The sequence below is a fragment of the Gavia stellata genome, chromosome 3 (genome assembly GCF_030936135.1).
Source record: "Gavia stellata isolate bGavSte3 chromosome 3, bGavSte3.hap2, whole genome shotgun sequence".
Lineage (NCBI taxonomy): Eukaryota > Metazoa > Chordata > Aves > Gaviiformes > Gaviidae > Gavia > Gavia stellata.
This window is the reverse complement of record NC_082596.1, coordinates 36,458,824-36,476,946: the sequence shown is the minus strand read 5'-3', so window position 1 is coordinate 36,476,946 and position 18,123 is coordinate 36,458,824. Positions and strand designations below refer to the sequence as shown.

Below are 18,123 nucleotides of genomic sequence, written 5' to 3'. Positions count from 1 at the left end.
CAGCTACTGCAGTCAGTTTGTAAAAACTGTAATTTCCACAGCCTCCCTTCCTTACTCCTTTAAATAAACTTCCCTCAGAACTCTAAGGGAAAAGAATGACAAGGAACACAGATTTAACACTGTTAGACGTGGGGTTTTGTCCCCATCTTCTAGTCTTGAGCTGATAAATCACAGCTCTTAAAAATATCCAGCCCATAAAAAAAAAAGAGATCAACAATAACAAAAAAAACCCCTATTTACTTTGACTATGCGGTAGTTCCACATAATCTGCTGGCAGTAGAAACTTCTTTGGTGTCAGAGTCAGGTCTTCCTGAAACCACAAATGGCCAAGTCTGTAAGCAAAAAAAGGTATTTCATATTAGAAAGAAAGTTTATCCTGGTATGAAACTGGAGCCTTATTACTGATAGATGTCTAACTCTGGTTCAGTTGCAAACACGTCATCGTGTTTTAGTCCCTGTGGGAAGCACAGAGAGAGCTGAGTTCGTCTAACAAATATTTTCATTACGTTTTTCATTATAATTAAATGCTCTGCCATAGGGCTGCAACGGTCAGCAACAAATTGTTCTCAGCAAAAATGCAATATTTCTCTTGCTTTGCAATTGTTTGCATCATTTTATAAACAAAAAGCATATAGACTATTCAAAAACAATCACTCTGCACTATATAAGCATCCTTTTTACCCCTGTGGCACACATCAGGCGTTTAGTTTTGTACCGATGAACTAATGACGGCTTGCTTGTGCTCCAAGGCAGCCTGCGGAGCAAATTACTCCTTCTTCGGACATTAAGCTTGCCTAATGCCCGAGGAATTTATTTCTTTAGGGTCTCCTACTCCGAATCCCCAGAACGGGCACACCCGCCATCAGCGTAGGCCAAGCCCGGCTCTCGGGTCGCCCCCGGGCGAGGATGACTGGCGATTTACGAAGCAGCCAGGACCGCCCCGCGGCTTCTTCGACGGCGGGCACGGCTTGAGCACTGCCAGCCCTGCCCGGGTGGGGCCGGGCTGGCCCGGAGGGGCTACCCCGGGCGGTGTCCCGGGGGTTCCCCCGTGACCCCCGCGGGTCCCCCTGGCCGCGCATCCCGAAGGCGCCGGGGCCGCTCCCGCCGCCCGCCTCCGCGCCCCTCCGCGCCCCCCCGCGCCGTACCAGGTTGACGGGGTGGACGTAGCCGTTCTCGTAGCGGTCCTCCTGCAGGAGCTGCCGGAGATGGGCGATGTAGCTGGACGCCAGGCGCAGCGTGTCCAGCTTGGAGAGCTTGGTGTCGGGCGGCACCCAGGGCAGGCTCGTCTTCAGCCGGGAGAACGCCTTGCTCAGCACCCGCATCCGCGCCCGCTCCCGCGCGTTGGCCGCGTTGCGCTGGGACTGCTTCCCCTCGGGCGGCGGCCCCCGCGGCCCCGACGCCGCTCTCTTGCCCCCGGGGCCGCCGCCCCGCGCGCGCTTCCTCTTGCAGCCGCTGCCCGCCGGCCCCGCCGCGCAGCTCCCCTCGCCGTCCTCCTCCTCCTCCTCCTCTTCCTCCTCCTCCTCCTCCTCCTCCGCCGCCGAGGAGTTGTCAGCCGAAGGGTAGAGCTCGCCGCGGGGCTGGCGCTTGGCCGGCGGTGGCGGGTAGTCCAGCTGCAGCGCCCGCAGGTCCATCTCGGGCAGCTCCTCCGCCTCGCTCCCGGAGCCCGTGGACATCGCCCCGGGAGGGAGGCAGGGAGGCGGGCAGCGGGGCAGGCAGGAGGGGGCGGACGGCCGAGGCGCGCCGGCGAGTCGGCCCAGCGCGGGGCGGCCCCGCCGCGGAGAGTCCGTGCCGGCGCGGGGGGGGCGCGGAGGGGGGATGCGCCCCTTGACAGCGCTATATATCGGGTGTCCGCGGAGCAAACCATCTGCCGGGCGGAGGGGAGGAGTGGGGGTGCGGAGGAGGGGGTAGGACCCGGCTGAGCCCCGCGCCGGGGGCGGCGCCTCTCCGCGCTGCCCGGCGGAACGCTGCGCGCTGGCCCGCCGTCCGGTGCGCGAAGTCAGCCCCGTATAGCGGGGAACACGCGGGGATGTCCCCAGGCGTTTGTGCGCTTTTGGGAGTAACGCCGCCGTGCGAATGAGCGCTTTTCCTCCGGGGCAGAGCCCTCTCCTCGCCCCGGAGGACGGAAAATACCCCCAGGGCTGATCCCGCAAGTGCTTTCCCGGGGGAGGGGGGGGCCACGGCTCCCTGGCTTTACGACGGCAGCGGCCAGGCTAAGGCTCAGCGCCGCCCGGGGCTCGGCCCCCAACCCACCTGCATTCGCTCCCCTTCTTGCCTTTCCTTCGAGGTCGGGGGATTTCCCCGCCGCATAAACGCGCGCCCAACCCCGCTCCTCGCAGCCGAGCGGTGCGGCAGGACGGGGCCCGCCCCAGGCTGCGGGTCAGGCCCGCGCCCGCCGGGGTCTTCCCGGCCCGCTGCCTGCCCGGCTCCCAGCGGCGGCTGCGCGGTCCCGGTGCCCCTCCACCGGAGCGGGCGGGGGCAGCAGGAGACGCGGCACTCGCGGGGGGGCTGGGTTTGCGATTTGTGGGGAGCATGCAAAAAGTCGCTGGAAATGCGCAGACTGTGTTTTGATGGTGTCAGTAACTTGGGGTGAAGCTACAGACAGTAGCGAGTGAGTATAACGTGTCCGAGGGCTTCGCCGTCCTCAGAGCAACTAATTAAAAGCCAATTAATCGGGCAGTGTTCAGCTCTGTGTCACGGAGCAAATTAAACGAGATAGCTTTTCAAGCTATTCGCGGGGTTTTTTAACGAATTCCGCACTACAGCTTTTATAGAATCCACGGGAGAGTGGGGGACCCAGCATCCACTGGAAATGCTGATATGCAAATTCAACAGGGGTATAAATTAAAAAAAAATAAAAATCAACCAACAACTTGTATCCCTCCCACACCCCAAAATATCCCTTCTTTCCAAGATGAATAACTAGCATTTTGTTCCTCGCTGGCCTTCACGGCCCTGTCTGGATACGGTTAACCAGAATAAAAATTCAGCTCGCAGAACAGAATCTAATGACTACAACAGGTGGAAAGATCTTGTCCCGCAATTTCTGCTCCCAGTTTTTCCCTTCCATTTCCCTCCCAGCCGTGTGGTGGAACCTTCCCGGCTGCTGCCGCACAACTTTCCTGGCACCGCTGGCCGCCTTTTCGCCCAGCGCTTTGCACTTCACTCCCCGCCAACCCTGTGGTCTTACTGATGGCCACTTAACGCTGTATAAACCTCGGCTTCACCCGCTGGGGCTAGAACCACATCAGAGCCGGGTTTAACAGCAACCTTTCCAAGTGAAACTTGACATTTCTTGAACCACCGAAACAGGCAGCTGATCTTGCAACTGGATCTCTTGAACTTGGTTTGACACGACGATGCTCTGGCTGGGTCCCGCACGCTGTACAGTGAAAGGGGAGCGCGCCGGACTTTGGGGTTGCTCTGCCTCCCCAATTGGCCTACATTATCTGTATAAATATATATATATAAAGATACTGCAGGGGAAGAGATATAGGTTTACTTTTTCCCCCCATCTGGGTTGTTTATACAGGTGCGGGCTGAACGCTCTCCCTGCTAAAGATTAATGGGAGAAAGTGCTGAATTTCTTTAAACAAAGAAGAAAATGGTACCCAGCCTTAAAAGCCACAATGGCAAATCCCACCTTTCGCGCCTACCTCTGCCTCGGCGGATTAAAGGCGATGCAAATGGAGACTTTGTCTCATTTAGTGAAAGCATTGGGGGCAGGGGGGGAGGAATAGCCAAATTCTTAGATCGTCTTTGCCTGATTCTTGGTTAGTATAGGAAATGGGAAATGCAATGGAGTAAATCAGGAGTGAGCCTCAGGGGTTACTTTGGATTTACACCCAACAAAATCGAGCAGAACTTACTCCTCTCACATCCATCAAACCTCTAATTTCTGCGACCCTGACCGAGATATCATTTTCAGGATAAAGTCTTTGATGGGGCCAGGGCATTCCATCATGCCCCCATTTGTCCTCTAGTCAAGACTTTGATCCTTAATGCTCTCTGTGTGCTGAGTAGGAAAAACGTCCCTGGTATATCAGGGCAGCATTTTACACCTGTTACCAGGTGCAGTCCCTTTCCCTTTTCTCCATTAAAAGGTAAAAGCACGATCTGATCTATGTCTGGACTCCAAGGCCAGCATCCCTGCCCTGTTTCGGGGTCCATCCCTGCACACTGTGTGCCGTGCCGGGGGGGGCAGCCCAGGTCTGCAAAACCCAGCGTGTGTGGGGAGGGAAAGGAGCAACAGCTAAACCAGCTCCTCCGTAGGAAGAAGCTAAAGAGAGGGCCTTCCCCAGGGACCTCTGCCCCTGCCAGCGTTGTTGGCCCTGAGGCCACAAAAAGGAGCTTTTCTCTGCTGAGGGGAGATCCCTGATTTGAGGGGGAGGGGGGGCGCGCTGGGACAGAATGTTTTTTTCTCACGCTTTTCCAGAAGGCATTTTGGTAAATAAATTTAACCAACGAACCCAAGCAAAGAGGAGTCCACGAAACCCAGATTTCTCATTTACCTTTGCAGCAGCTCAAGGTGTTTCGTGCTGGACCTGAGGCCCGACGAGGGACGGCGCTGCGCTGCGCTGGGCGGAGAGCATCCCCGTGCAGGCCGGGCTGCCCCGGTGCCTGGGAGCCGCCGCCCCGCCGCGCTGACAGGCCGACAGGTATCTGGGATGAGGCGGAGGGGGTATAACCCTTTTATTTTCTTCCTGAAGTTTCAGAAGAAATTATAGCAAAAAGCAAAAGAGAAAAAAAAACCCAACAAAACATGCAGAAGCAAAGTCTGTAAAACGCAGGTTATCTCCGAGGATGGGAGAGGGAACTGCTAAAAGCCCCATGTCTTTCGCATTCATCCTCTGGGGTGTTGGCAGCGACAAAGCAGGGTGGAGGAGGGAGTTGATGTGTTCTCGATAAAGTGCTTTAAATAAGGCTTTCCTTTGGCATTTGTCCTTTCCTCGAACTCAGCAGCGTTACCGAGTCACTTCGCTCCGACCTAAAGTGCACTTACACTTTTTTGGAAAGACCTCAGTGTAACAAGGGCGTTTTTATTCATTTTCTCGAGGTGGTGAGAAAGGCAGGATGTCTGGAGGGGAGGAGGACAGCGTCTGGCAAACGTCTCCGTCTTGATCTCTTCACAAGATTCTACAACACACATCCAGGCTGCCTGACAGGCACGCAGGGCTTCTGCCACGAAGGGATGCTTGACATTGCAGGTCCTGTAGGGAAAGCAGGTGGATGAATTATAACCTTTGTTATATGCCACCTAGAGCAAATACACCTCTGCATGGCTCATACCCCCCGGTAAAGGCACCCAGTGAAAGGAGAAGCCTATGGTGTCCCTCATTCCCCCACCAGTCCTGCCCCCGCTAAAAACGCCTGTATCAGGAATGCTGTTGGCTACAGCCCGTGCCGTGGGTGCCGTGTCCTTAGACGGAGATGTGGCACGGGTCGAGGCACCACTAAAGGGTGCCTTTTCCTATTGTCGCTTCCTAAGGTGACAGCGCCGTGGTGCCCACCAGTCCCCTGGCAGGCGCCTAGCAGAGGATGCTCCGTGTGATCTAGCCCAGCTCCCTTCGGGCTGGGGGGATCCTAAAAGCACCATGGGGGAATGCAGGAACCGCCAGCCCGAGCAGTTACTGGAAATGAGCGTGTGACAGTGTGTAACTTGGGGGGGGGGGGCTTCCCAAAAAAGTGGCTTTCCACCGTGTAAGAAAATTAAAAATTACTCAGTGGGTCAGGCCATGTCAAAGAAAGCAAACAGAGGATACATGAACGCCTGGAAGGAAAAAAAAAGTATTTACTAGAATTTATTTTGCCTAGCGAGCGCGAACCTTCCCATCAAGGGACGTGCTCAGTGATTCACTTGGTGGAGGCACTTAAAAACAAACCCGGGGTTAAAACTCTCCTCTCCGCCGCCCTCCTCCGCGCCCCAGGCACCAGCCCGCGGGGCCGGGGCTGCCCCGCTCCGCTCCCCGGGAGCCTGCGGGGCGAGCCCCGGTGTGACGCAGGCAGCGTTCTCCCTGCCTCGGGGGAGCGCCGGACCGGCGGAGGAAACCCTCGGCTCCGGGAGGAACAGGCACCCGCTCCGCCGGCGGGGGCTGCTGGGCCCCGGGCGCGGGGCGAGCTGCCGGGGGAGCTGTGCGGGCGGCTGCGGGGCTGGTTATGCCGCCGGGGCTGTGGGGAGGGTTCGTGCTCCTCGCTCAGCAGCACTGAGCATAAGCGGGGACATGCTTTTAAAATAAAAACCCCACAGGTTTGTCCTTTGAGACGCTAATTTTACCAAAGGGCATCCTGCCCCACAGCACAAGGCAAGAGCATCTTCCCAGAGGAAAGAAATCGCCTCCCCCTTATTTACTTCTCCCCGACATTTCTAGTGCAATAACGACGACGAGACGTTATCAACTGTAAAGGATCGCTGCTTTCCCCGGAGTTTGGCCAGCACTGAGTTTTGCTCAGGTACCCCCAACTTTCAGCAGGGTTTCCCCTGTGGAATAGTCAGGCAAACTCTAAATACCTCCTGGCGCCAGAAGAAAGTTCTCATGTAATAGATACCCGCTGGTGTGAGAACACGGATTCTGCTCACTTTGTCAATCAGCCGGGGGGGGGGGGGGGGGGTGTTAAGGAGGGGGAGATGGAGGTTTCTTTTAATTAAAACAAGAGAAAGAAGTATTTTTCACGAATTCTATTTTTTTAATGATGCCTGAAGATGTGCTGTTGGCCTAAAAGGACCAGAATTAATGGTGCTGTTTAAAGCGCAGTTTATTTCTTCTCTTGGAGCAAATTAGCTGGAATAACAAGCAAACACCCGGCAAGAGGAAACACTGTGTTAGTCTCCTCCTTGTGTTTCACTCTGAGAGGGAAGCCCACCAGAGCAAGACGGAAGAGATGGGGAGAGATAACACCACTACAGCACTTCATTATACTTGAACGCTCCAGCACACTCGCTCGCTTTGGCTGGGCTACAGCAGAGCAGATGGAGGAGTGCAGCTTCTCTAGGAACCGCTAGAGAAGTCAGTGGGGGCTCTCAGATGGGGGCACACAGCTGGTGAGGCAGCTTCGTGGTCAGCAGGGGGAAAATCACTGCCCAGGGTTGTTGGAAGTCACAGAAAACTCCAGCACTCAGGCATTGGATCTCCAGCTGTATTGAGGGCACACAATACATGCAGACTGCAGTTGTGGCAGCCTCACATTCAGTTGACTGGTGAAATTATTCCTCATTTTCTCTAGGGAAAAAAATTCTCTATGGAAGGCACCTAGGCAGGTCAGCATCTTGCAACATCTTACGTCAACAGCACTCAGGCTCTGCTAAGTGCAGGCCATGCCGGGATAGATGCTCTTTCTCTCGTAACAGAGAGCATGGCTCTGGCTGTGCTTTGTTCCCCTTTGCAGAGTATTGTGTATCTGGGTATAATACTCACTTTTCCAGCTATTTGAATTGGTGGACCTGTAATGCACCTAGATTTTAAACTGATAAAATTACAAGTGACCACATCCCCCACTATTGGATTAATTTTGGATCTGAGACCTATGACATGACATGGTTCCGACAAAGATTTTTAGATGTAATAGACATGGTTCTTCTAGCATGCTATCTTCACATATATACGTAGGTCTGTATTTAAAAAGGAAGAGTTTAAAGTGTTAGGTTAAGAATTCAGCTATGATGTTTAACACCGATTTTCCCACTTCCTGAATGCTTGTTTCCATATGCTACATAGTATTAAACCAGAAATTTTGTTCTTTTCACAGTACTTCTAAAAAGTGCTCCTACATCTGAAAACACTTCATTAGTGTACTAGTGCTTTAACGTTTAAGTAGCTAAAATGTTCCAGAGTCTCCCAGGCTGCTTCCTCTCTCCATCTTACAGTATTCTCTTTGCAGATACTTCTTGACGGCTGAAGTTGAATTCTTTTGCAAATTATTTTGTGGTCTCCTTTCCTTTTTTATTTTGTGATTGTGGTCATATTAATGTACACGGCCTTTTGTTTTTATTGATTAGGACAAGGAATAAGACCTGAAAAAGCGAATGGATGTCCGGAGCCATACATTACGAACAGCAGTGAAATAAGCTTTCATAGATGTAGATGTCATATCCACAACTCAAATGGTGAACCTTTAGAGAGGGTTTCTGTCTTTCATTCCTATATTCAGGAGCAAATTTCATTTTTAGAAAAAGCTATTCAGATTTCAGATAATGATGATGAGACTTGTAGGAGACATGCCCCACATGATTTAATCCTGCAGAACATCTCTATTAACAGAATATCAGACCTTAAACCAATGACACTGGGAACTGGAGATTTCTTTCTACTCTCTACAGACCTTTATACTTTGCCCTTTTTCTTTGATGGTTCATTGTTCATAGCAGGCACAGGTGAGGTCAGACTTTCGTCCTTTACCTTTCCTTACTTTACCATTTGAATTATGTTAATAGCTAACTATCAGGAGCAAACCAGCATCACAAAAGATACATTTCTTTCTTCCTTTCATGGTAGATTTCTCTGAGTCAGCAGTTGGAAAATAAAATGTGTCTGGATTTATCTACATTTTGCTAAACAAAATGGCTATTCTGTCAATGCCAGGGTTCTTGGCAAAGATGAACCCGTGCTATTAAAGGAAACCTGTACACATCATACAAGAACCTTTTAAGAATTATTACTTAAAATTAAACAGAGCAGTTAACCTAATCTTGCAAAATTGGAGGCATACCTTGTATTTTGAATGGATGCCTGTGAAAAGAAAAATGACAACACTACTGAGCAAGTTCATCGACTAGCATAAAAAATTACAAAGCCATCAATTTTAACTGAGCTGAAACAATGACACAAGTTGAAAACCTGATTCACAATGCCTAGGTCTTTTCCTGTGGACCCTGGCTTAAAATGGGAAACATTCATGCAGTGGAACTGCATTTGGTGTAAATCTGGAAAAAAAAGACTAAGGGCCCCTCGATGCAACTAAAAATATACAGTAATGGATTCCACAGTCCCTCTGAGAGTGAGACTACCATGGTCCTCTCTCAAGGATGTTTTTCTATGTGAAACCTGGGTTTAAGGACATCATTCTCTCACAGGTGTACTTAGCATAACTTGAATGGTTATCAGTATATAAAGCAGTATGTATTAAATAACATGTGTCTTTGGAAACAATCACAGAATGAGATACATGTTCTACTGGTAAGTAAGCTTCTCATAATTAATTTTATCATTCTTGCGCTGGGGAAAAAAAGACGAAGACTACTTCCAAAAGCACCCAGGGCCTTTTCAAAAGTAGTGTTGTCCACTTCGAGGTGAAATTGGATCTTCATAGTAGCTGCTGCAAAATTCCTTTAAAGTCTAATTACTGCATTTCTACTATCCCACTAGCAGACCATTTCTGAGGAAAGATTGTCAGGGACAAATATAATGGTTTTCTGGCCTTGTTATTCAATCTTGTGTGGACTTGCAGTAGAATACTGCATAGCATGCTTTAAGACTTAATTGTTGATTTGTTCACCTTAATTGGCTTAAAAAGTGCAAGTGCAACCTGCTCATAATTGGTAGTTAAAGGAAAGTACATTCACAGTTGGCTTACCTCGGCTATTATTACCTGCAGTTCTCCTCTTACCTCTTTCTTAGGCTGTGATTGCACTGCCTCACTAAGAGGCAGCTGGTTCGACATTGCACTGCCCATGAGAGGTCAGGATCCCATGACGCCATAATGTAATGGATTCCAAAAACAGTAAGCTGCTGTTTTGGTTTCATGAATCAGGATCATATTCTATGTTACAGAGTCAAATGGAGAATATCGCCTTAGACACTGCCAGTGCTCTGCTGCATGTGGAGCAAGGTGACAAGGGGCAGGATAATGATAATGTGATTGACAAGGTAGAAGTTAGTGCAACCCACTCAGCTGGAAATAATGCTTCCAGAAAATTGTTATGATTGTTTTGGAAAGTTTTAATTCTTTTTGGTTTATGTACATGTAGACTGAATGTGTACATCTATGCTATTCAACAAAGCAATGAAGCAGTCACCAGAAATTAAACTGACTGGTTGTATAGGAGGAAATGCAGCTGATGTATCTATTCAAGAGCATGCTGCTCTCTACTCATTTGTACGTTCATTGCCACAGATTTCCAAGTAAAACCAGCAACATAAGACTTCCCTTACAATTAAACTAGAAGAGCCTTGCAAGAAGTGACTCACACACTAGAGCAATTATAAGTTTTATCTGTTTATCTTTGTATTTTTCTTCAAGTCTCTGAAACTCCTGAACACACGTACCTTTCAAGAGACAATCCTAATATCTGATTCAAATTACGAGGTTATCTGAAACTGATTTGTTTCCTGTTTCAACCTAATACCAATGGAGAGACAGCAAATTGTTTGTCCCTGTCCAATCCAAGATTTAGAAATCTCAGGGATCTGAGGTTTCACACACAATCACCATTAAGTCTAACAACTTAATGAACAGCTTTAACTGCATCTGGAGATAAATCAAAGAAGATGAGAAGATTATTTAATTCATATGGACATTCAGTCTAAGTTTCTTTTTTTAATTTTGGCATAAAAGCATTCCTAACCAATCCTACATTCAAAAAAACTTCGCATGGAACACAGGAATGAGATCTGTTAAGCACTTGTCCTCTGTTTCTTAAAATTATGGTATGCTATCCAATCTACCAACTTCAAGAAGCTGGCCTCTGGGAAGTCTGCTTTTATTATGTTTTAGTTTAAGGTCTCTAAAGCAAAATGATTAAGATAGTTTGGACATGTGATAAACACATTAATTTTCATAGTGTTGGCTGAATAAGGGAAGGTGAACTGGTGGACTGATACTCTGCCCCACAAAACCAGAAAGACTTAGAATAACAAAGTGTTTAAAACATGGAAATTATCTAACCTCAAAGCAGGGAAAGTCATATTTCTTGACTGAACATCTTCTTTATCAAGTTTATTTGGCCTAGGAGCAAGGTGTTCATTGTTCTTGCAGAAATTCCACGGTTGCTTAATAAGCAAGACTCAAAGGCTATTACACAAGATTACGTACAAAAGCAAAGACAAAATGCTTCTGAATTTTTGAGAATGCTCCTATGTTAATGTGCACGTTATGTCTATCAGCTTATAAAAAGTGTCTGAAAACAGAGACAACTGCCTAAAAATGTAACTTAGTGCTTTGGCTGGAGCTATCCTGATCTTATTGCTGTGCATTCTACTTTTGTGAGGGCTTGATGTACAGAGCCAATATAAAATAAGGGCTGCATTATTTGGCTGCTGTTTGTAAAAATGAAGGAGTAAGGTGAAAGATGAGTAACTCCAGTCTATGGGGAACTGGTGGGGCATGGATACGGGAGCTAGTTTATTGCTTTACTTGGGGGAATTATCACCAGGTTCAGTGAGTTCATCAGCTTTCCAGACTTGTAGTAGGATGTGGGTAATAAAAAAACTACAGGTGCATGTAATCAGTCCTTCAAGCACCGAATATTTCTGTGAGTGAAAAAGGTGCTTTTAAAAAAATTGTGACATCACTATCTGGTAAAAAAATCGGGCTCTTGCATTCCAGCCAAGCAGAAAGGAACAAACAGACCAACTAACAGACCTTTGAAGATGTAACCATTATATTCAAGGCTGTTATTTATCATATTGTGGAAAGACAAACTAAATGCTCAACTTGCTTATCTAAAAGAGCATGTCAGGAGGCAATAGGAAGGGTATAGGTACGGTTTCAGGAAGAAAAGCTTCACAGTAGTATCCCGTGAAGTATTCTTCCTAAAGAGAGACTGGACTTACAGAGCAAATGCTGCAGATATTTATGTAGTCTCAAAAGATTGTTATTAGTGTTTGGAAATCTCATAATATTATTAAATGGATATAATGACAGAAAGGGAAGAACTTTGATGGATTATGTATATAGTTTGGAACAAATATATCAATTGTACATTAATGTTGACCAACGCCTGCATCCTCAGCATAAGTAGAAACATTGAAAGGCAGGTCCAAACATACCTTCTGATGCCTTCAGTGAAACAACAGATTGTTTTTATCAAACGCACCTGAAAGATTTAGCAAGCTAAGATTCAGCTGGTGCCAAACTAAGATGCAAGTGAAAATAGATCATGACCTCAATAACCAATTCTTAAGCATGCCTGCAATTAAAAGTAGTCACTTGTGGTAATGATGGGTAAGTTTTCCAGTGAAGAAATACACATTAAAACAGAACTACTCAAAGGGATATTTCTCTTCAAGAATATGTAAATAACTTTCAGTTTATGCTACATTAAAAAAAAAAATTTTAGTTGCCATCTATCTGGAGCAAATCCAACAGAAGTGAGCAGAATAAGGTCATGTCCAAGATCCACAAGGCTAATACTTTACGTGATTTTATGTAAATCATTGTGGTTTTAGGATGATAGAATGATTCAAGGGGGTATGTTTTGCCATTCTTTACTTCAAAAGGAACACTTAGGCAAGATACATAGCTAGTGCCTCTCTACTTAGCTATGTGTAGCATTTGAGATGTAGATAAATTAGCATAAACGTTGTTTAGGTGCAGTTCATGTCAACTAATTTCAGCCATCTCAAGATTTGGTATCACAACTCAGCTAGTTAGGAGTGAGTGGCAAGAGTTATAGTTTATAGGTCAAAATGTCACCTGTTAAACTTGTTAAATGAAATGTCAAAATGTGAGAGGCATTCATAAGGCAGCATACTGAAATACTGCACACACATTGATTTCTTTCTCTGTGTTCTTTAGATGAATAAGATGTCGAAGCTTGGGCACATTCAGGCAGAAACAGAGATCATGCCTGAACAGGAAAGCAAATATGATTAGAAAGATCTTTTTAGGAGAACTTTGCCTTTCAGCAGAGGCAAAAGATTAGCGAGAGCTTAGACCTTGTACCAAAAACCTTTATGACGTGTCCTTTGTGTCTCTAGAACTCTCTTATGATCAACAAAACTGGAGTAGTTTTATACAATAAAAAAAAAAACCCAGACTTTTATGCTTCTTTCAGTTCCTCTCCTCATCCTTGCTATGCTGAATAATCTTATCTGAACAAAACAGTATTGACTGGCCTTTCCAAGCAGCCACGGTACTCATCTTCATTCGTAATATCATTTTTAAGATAAATTCAGGAAGGATAAAGTATTCAGGAATAGAATAACGTATTCCACTCTGCTCCCCCCCAAGTCTTGCTTTTTAAGCACATCAAAAATTAATTTAAGAAAAAAGAGTAATTATATTGAGTCGTAAGGTCCATTCAATCCAGTCCTGCCTTAGTGGCTAAAAGTAAGTAAGTGTCTAGAAGAGTGTATGTAAAGCGCAAGAATATAATATTACTCAGAAAACTCTCTCAACAGCCAATAATTTGGGTTTCAGTAGTTTTCTGAGCCAGACATTTAGTCTTTAAATGTAATGGACCTTGTTACATTTTTCTTCCATGAGTTGACTTTGGAATCCATGCACACTTTTACCATCCCAGTATTCTACAGCAAAGCCTAATTAAACGCATAGGGTGACAAATCACTTTTGTTAATTTAAGAGCAGAGGAAGGGTGGATTAAGAAGCTTATAGGAGACTCAACTACTGCAGAACACGCTTAATCATATAGACAGACTGTGTTGTCTGCATTGGTCATATGTAGTAAATCCAGTGTGCCATATTTCTTATGAATGTGCATTCCAGTTGGGTGGGACTTGTGCAGTGGATTTATCACATCCAGCCCTGGACAGAAGATGTATTGACAGCTGATTGTTGAGTCCCCATTCAAACTGTGATCTGAGACAGAAGTCATAGAATCATAGAATCATTTAGATTGGAAAAGACCCTTAAGATCGTTGAGTCTGACCGTAAACCTAACGTTGCCAAGCCCACCACTAAACCATGTCCCTAAGTACCATGTCTACATGTCTTTTAAATACCTCTGGGGATGGGGACTCAATCACTTCCCTGGACAGCCTGTTCCAATGCCTGAGAACCCTTTCAGTGAAGAAATTTTTCCTAATAGCCAATCTAAACATCCCCTGGCACGACTTGAGGCTGTTTCCTCTCTTCCTATCGCTTGTCACTTGGGAGAAGAGACCAACACCCACCTTGCTACAACCTCCTTTCAGGTAGTTGTAGGGAGTGATAAGGTCTCCCCTGAACCTCCTCTTTTCCTGACTAAACAACCCCAGTTCCCTCAGCCGCTCCTCATACAGCTTATTCTCTAGACCCTTCACCAGCTTTGTCGCCCTTCTCTGGACACGCTCCAGCACCTCAATGTCCTTCTTGTAGTGAGGGGCCCAAAACTGAACACAGTATTCGAGGTGCGGCCTCACCAGTGCCGAGTACAGGGGCACAATCACCTCCCTACTGCCGCTGGCCACACTGTTTCTGATAGAGGCCAGGATGCTGTTGGCCTTCTTGGCCACCTGGGCACACTGCTGGCTCATATTCAGCCGGCTGTCAATCAACACCCCCAGGTCCTTTTCTGCGGGGCAGCTTTCCAGGCACTTGTTCCCAAGCCTGTAGCGTTGCATGGAGTTGTTGTGACCCAAGTGCAGGACCCGGCAATTGGCCTTGTTGAACCTCATACAATTGTCCTGGGCCCATCGATCCAGCCTGTCCAGATCCCTCTGCAGAGACTTCCTACCCTTGAGCAGATCAACACTCCTACTCAATTTGGTGTCATCTGCAAACTTAGTGAGGGTGCACTCGATCCCCTCATCCAGATCATTGATAAAGATACTAAACAAGACTGGTCCCAATACTGAGCTCTGGGGAACACCACTTGTGACCAACTGCCAACTGGATTTAACTCCATTCACTGGAACCCTTTAGGCCCAGCCATCTGGCAAGTTTTTCACTTGGCAAAGACTGCGCCCATCCAAGCCCTGAGCAGTCAGTTTCTCCAGGAGAATGCTGTGGGAAACGGTGTCAAAGGCTTTACTAAAGTCCAAGTGAACGACATCCACAGCCTTTCCCTCATCCACTAAGCGGGTCACCTGGTCATAGAAGAGGATCAGGTTGGTCAGGCAGCACCTGCCTTTCATAAACGCATACTGACTGGGCCTGATCACCTGGTTTTCCTGTGGGTTATAATCCCTTAATGTTAGCATCAAACTTTGCAGTATACTTTTTGCGCCATCTGAAAAGCAGGAGACAACAGCACTGTGTGCCTAGCTCGGTGTTATAATTACCTCCACCTCTGGATTTTCCCACCTTTTCAAGCAGGACATAATACACTGCAAGCAAATTCCATAATGTCACACTACACTCAAAGACAATGACCCAGAACAGAGTTTCAAGATCACCAACAGTTTAGGTAATTTTCCTGTACTTTATCATAGGAAAGTACTCCATAAGCTGTTTTAAAGAATATGTTTTCCCTAAACACAGTTTATGTCTTGTCACCAAAAACATATGGAAAGACCATATGCTTTCATTTGCATAATCCCTTTTGCCATTTGAACTGGTATCAGCCAAGAAGTTTCTGTATAAATTGAAGATTCCACCCTCCATCACTGAAATATTTAGTCATCTTCCTTTTTACTGTTGAAAACAGGACTGCAGTCTTCAGTGAATGAATTTATTTTAATTTAACAAACATTCCTTTATTTTAGTCTTTTTGTTGCCATTGACTAACCACTTGTTTCTGGACAACAGATTTCAAGGATTTGGTGTATCAGTTTTCTACTCCTGAAGACAACTATAATTCAAGTTTCTTCACAAAGACTTTAGTGTCATCAATCAAACACTGAAATATTTGGAGTGCTTTTTTGTTATTAAAATGGAGTTATTAAATCAAGAGGAAAAGTAAAAACTTTTACTTCATTGTCTAAGTAGCTTATGGTTTTATGGAGAAGATCAGGAAGAAAAGTCCATTTTTGAATCAGGTATTTTTCTAGACCACAGAGACATCTGAACTTCCTGTTGCTGATGTTTTACGATATGTACAAATCCTTATTCATTCACCCAGCTAATACAATTCTCTTGTACGAAACTATCAACCACAGGTATTCTATAAAAAGTATGTCTCTTTTGCATAGGCTGTCAAGGGATGTCAGAATGAAAAAATCTTCCAGCTACCCTCTTTCAAACCTGTATTTCTCATATGCAAGTAAGCTGGCAATAACCATGCTCCTGGAGACTCATCTAGAAACAAGGCAAGTAATTACTGTTCTTCATTCTGGCCCTAAGTTCATTCTGAACACCTTCAGCCACTCTGTGAGTCTGGCAAACTCCAGCACTGTCTGAGAGGCCCAGGCTGCTTGGCTGCCTTTTCACTCGGTGTTGCCATCAACATGTCTGTCCCTGCAGGTAGGAGGAGGTTTTCTGTCACTGTCTGAGCTTTGCAATTCAAGGGATCACACACCAAGATCCAAGTGCTTTAGTGTGCATGGAGGATCATTTATATGGCTTGTTTTCTGTTTTGCAGCTAATTCTCTTCTGCCTGTGAAGTAAAAGTACTTTATTTTTAGGAAGAAGTAAAGACCAGCTGTTTTCTAATTTTCAGAAGCTAAGGCTTTGTATTGCAAGACCCAACAAAGTCCCTGACCACAACTTTTCAAGATGAAGCCCACTGTTTTTACATTGCTCCCTTTTATGGGGTGCTCTGGACCTGGAAGCAGTCATAATTCTGTGACCTAGCATAAAACTGCTGGCACCCAAATCTGGAAGATGACTACATGGAACAAAGAAAAAAAAAAACAACTCAGAAAGTAGATGCTCTTCTTGCAGATTGTTTTACTGCAGTCAGATGTCCATCAAATATATTTACAGAAAAGTTTTTGCTGATCCAAGGGAAAATTTTAAGTAGCTTCAGAAATGTTAATCATTCTTTACCAAAAACCAGCTGGGTGGCAATGGTAAATTTGCAGACCGCTACAGTCCTACCAAAAGCTTTCTTAAATGATTAAGGAGACTTCTAAGGCAGTTCAGGAGAGAAGGAGTGAATGAGGAATGAAAAAAGTCAAGGAACCTTCTGTGCCATCACTGGAGACATCATATGGCTGAATTTGCTTTTTGCAGTCATCTTTCACGGAGTCCTGAAAAGTAGTCCATGGATCTTGTTCAGAGAGACCAGATTTCAGAAACTGACCACTACAAAGTGCTACTCAGTGGTACAAAGTGCTGTCAATTTCACCCCTTTTTATTTATTCAGGATTTTTTCATAACAATTATTTACCAGAAGCAATTACTAGTGTAAATGAAACCAGAAGCAAAGAATCTCTGGTACTGAGGTACTTCTAGAAAAGAAAGTATATCTTTTTGGAGACGGGGAGTGAGATACTTATGGACAGGAGACTGTCTAATACTGCTGCCTTCTGCAGTTGATCTCTGTAACACTGCCATGCACACTTTTCTTATGAAGACCCTACCCTCACAAACCTGCTTGGGCATCCTATGGTCCATAAAATTCCCACTCAATACAATGGATCAACCAAAGAATTGAATGGTAACGTTAGACCAGTATAGGCATATATTTATAGGCATGTAGTTCATAATTTATGGGCGCAGTGGATGGGGAAGCAAACAAAGATTTATTACTACCCTTAAACAGTAAAAGCATCAATATTAAATCATGCAGTTGAAAGAGGGACCAGACTTGTGGGGTGACTTGCATAAGCATATTTCTGTTACTTCCCGGCGTAAAAATTAGTGGAATACTCTCCTAAGACTTTTAGCTGTAAAAAGGACCTGAACAGTGTTGTCCTCTATCTCCACCCACTTTCCCCATTTTCTTTTGGTGGCCAACATCTTTACTGAAGGCACAAAATAAGTATGATTTCCATAGGTCTGCCCTATATATAGTTGATGTGCTACTAATAGTGGTATATCCATTAAAATCTACAATTTCTGTTCTAGAAGGAATTAATAAATTCAACCAATTTAACCAGATATAATTTTGTGAAATTGATTATTTTAAATCTGAAATCTGAAATACAGAAAGCCATGATTAAACAGCTGTAAAGTACGTTTGTGTTTGTGTGGTCTAAACAAATGAGGGACTCAAGAGTCCATATTTTTCCTCATCTCCGTCAGTTTCACAAGATGAATTTTCCTCCCGTTATTTCAAAATTAAAGAATGATTTGTTGGATTGGAAAAATTTACATTTGGCTTGGCTTGGCTGTATAGCTGTGGTTAAAACAAATAGCTTGCCAGAAATC

At 45.7% G+C, this 18,123-nt stretch overlaps 1 protein-coding gene across 1 annotated transcript; it reads right to left on the bottom strand.

Annotated features, from left to right (window-relative positions):
* Positions 1-245: 245 nt before the first annotated feature.
* Positions 246-1,673, bottom strand: MSC (musculin). Its single transcript, XM_059815706.1, has 2 exons — positions 1,146-1,673; positions 246-332 (listed from the first exon to the last, which is right to left on the bottom strand). The coding sequence occupies exons 1-2, from the start codon at positions 1,671-1,673 to the stop codon at positions 246-248; spliced, it is 615 nt and encodes a 204-aa protein (XP_059671689.1).
* Positions 1,674-18,123: the final 16,450 nt, after the last annotated feature.

Excerpts from the sequence above, each read along its gene's own strand:
- MSC (XM_059815706.1), bottom strand. The coding sequence starts at position 1,673 with ATGTCCACGGGCTCCGGGAGCGAGGCGGAGGAGCTGCCCGAGATGGAC. Across the intron at positions 333-1,145 it reads ACGTCCACCCCGTCAACCTG|ACTTGGCCATTTGTGGTTTC; the intron begins GTACGGCGCGGG and ends TTTTGCTTACAG.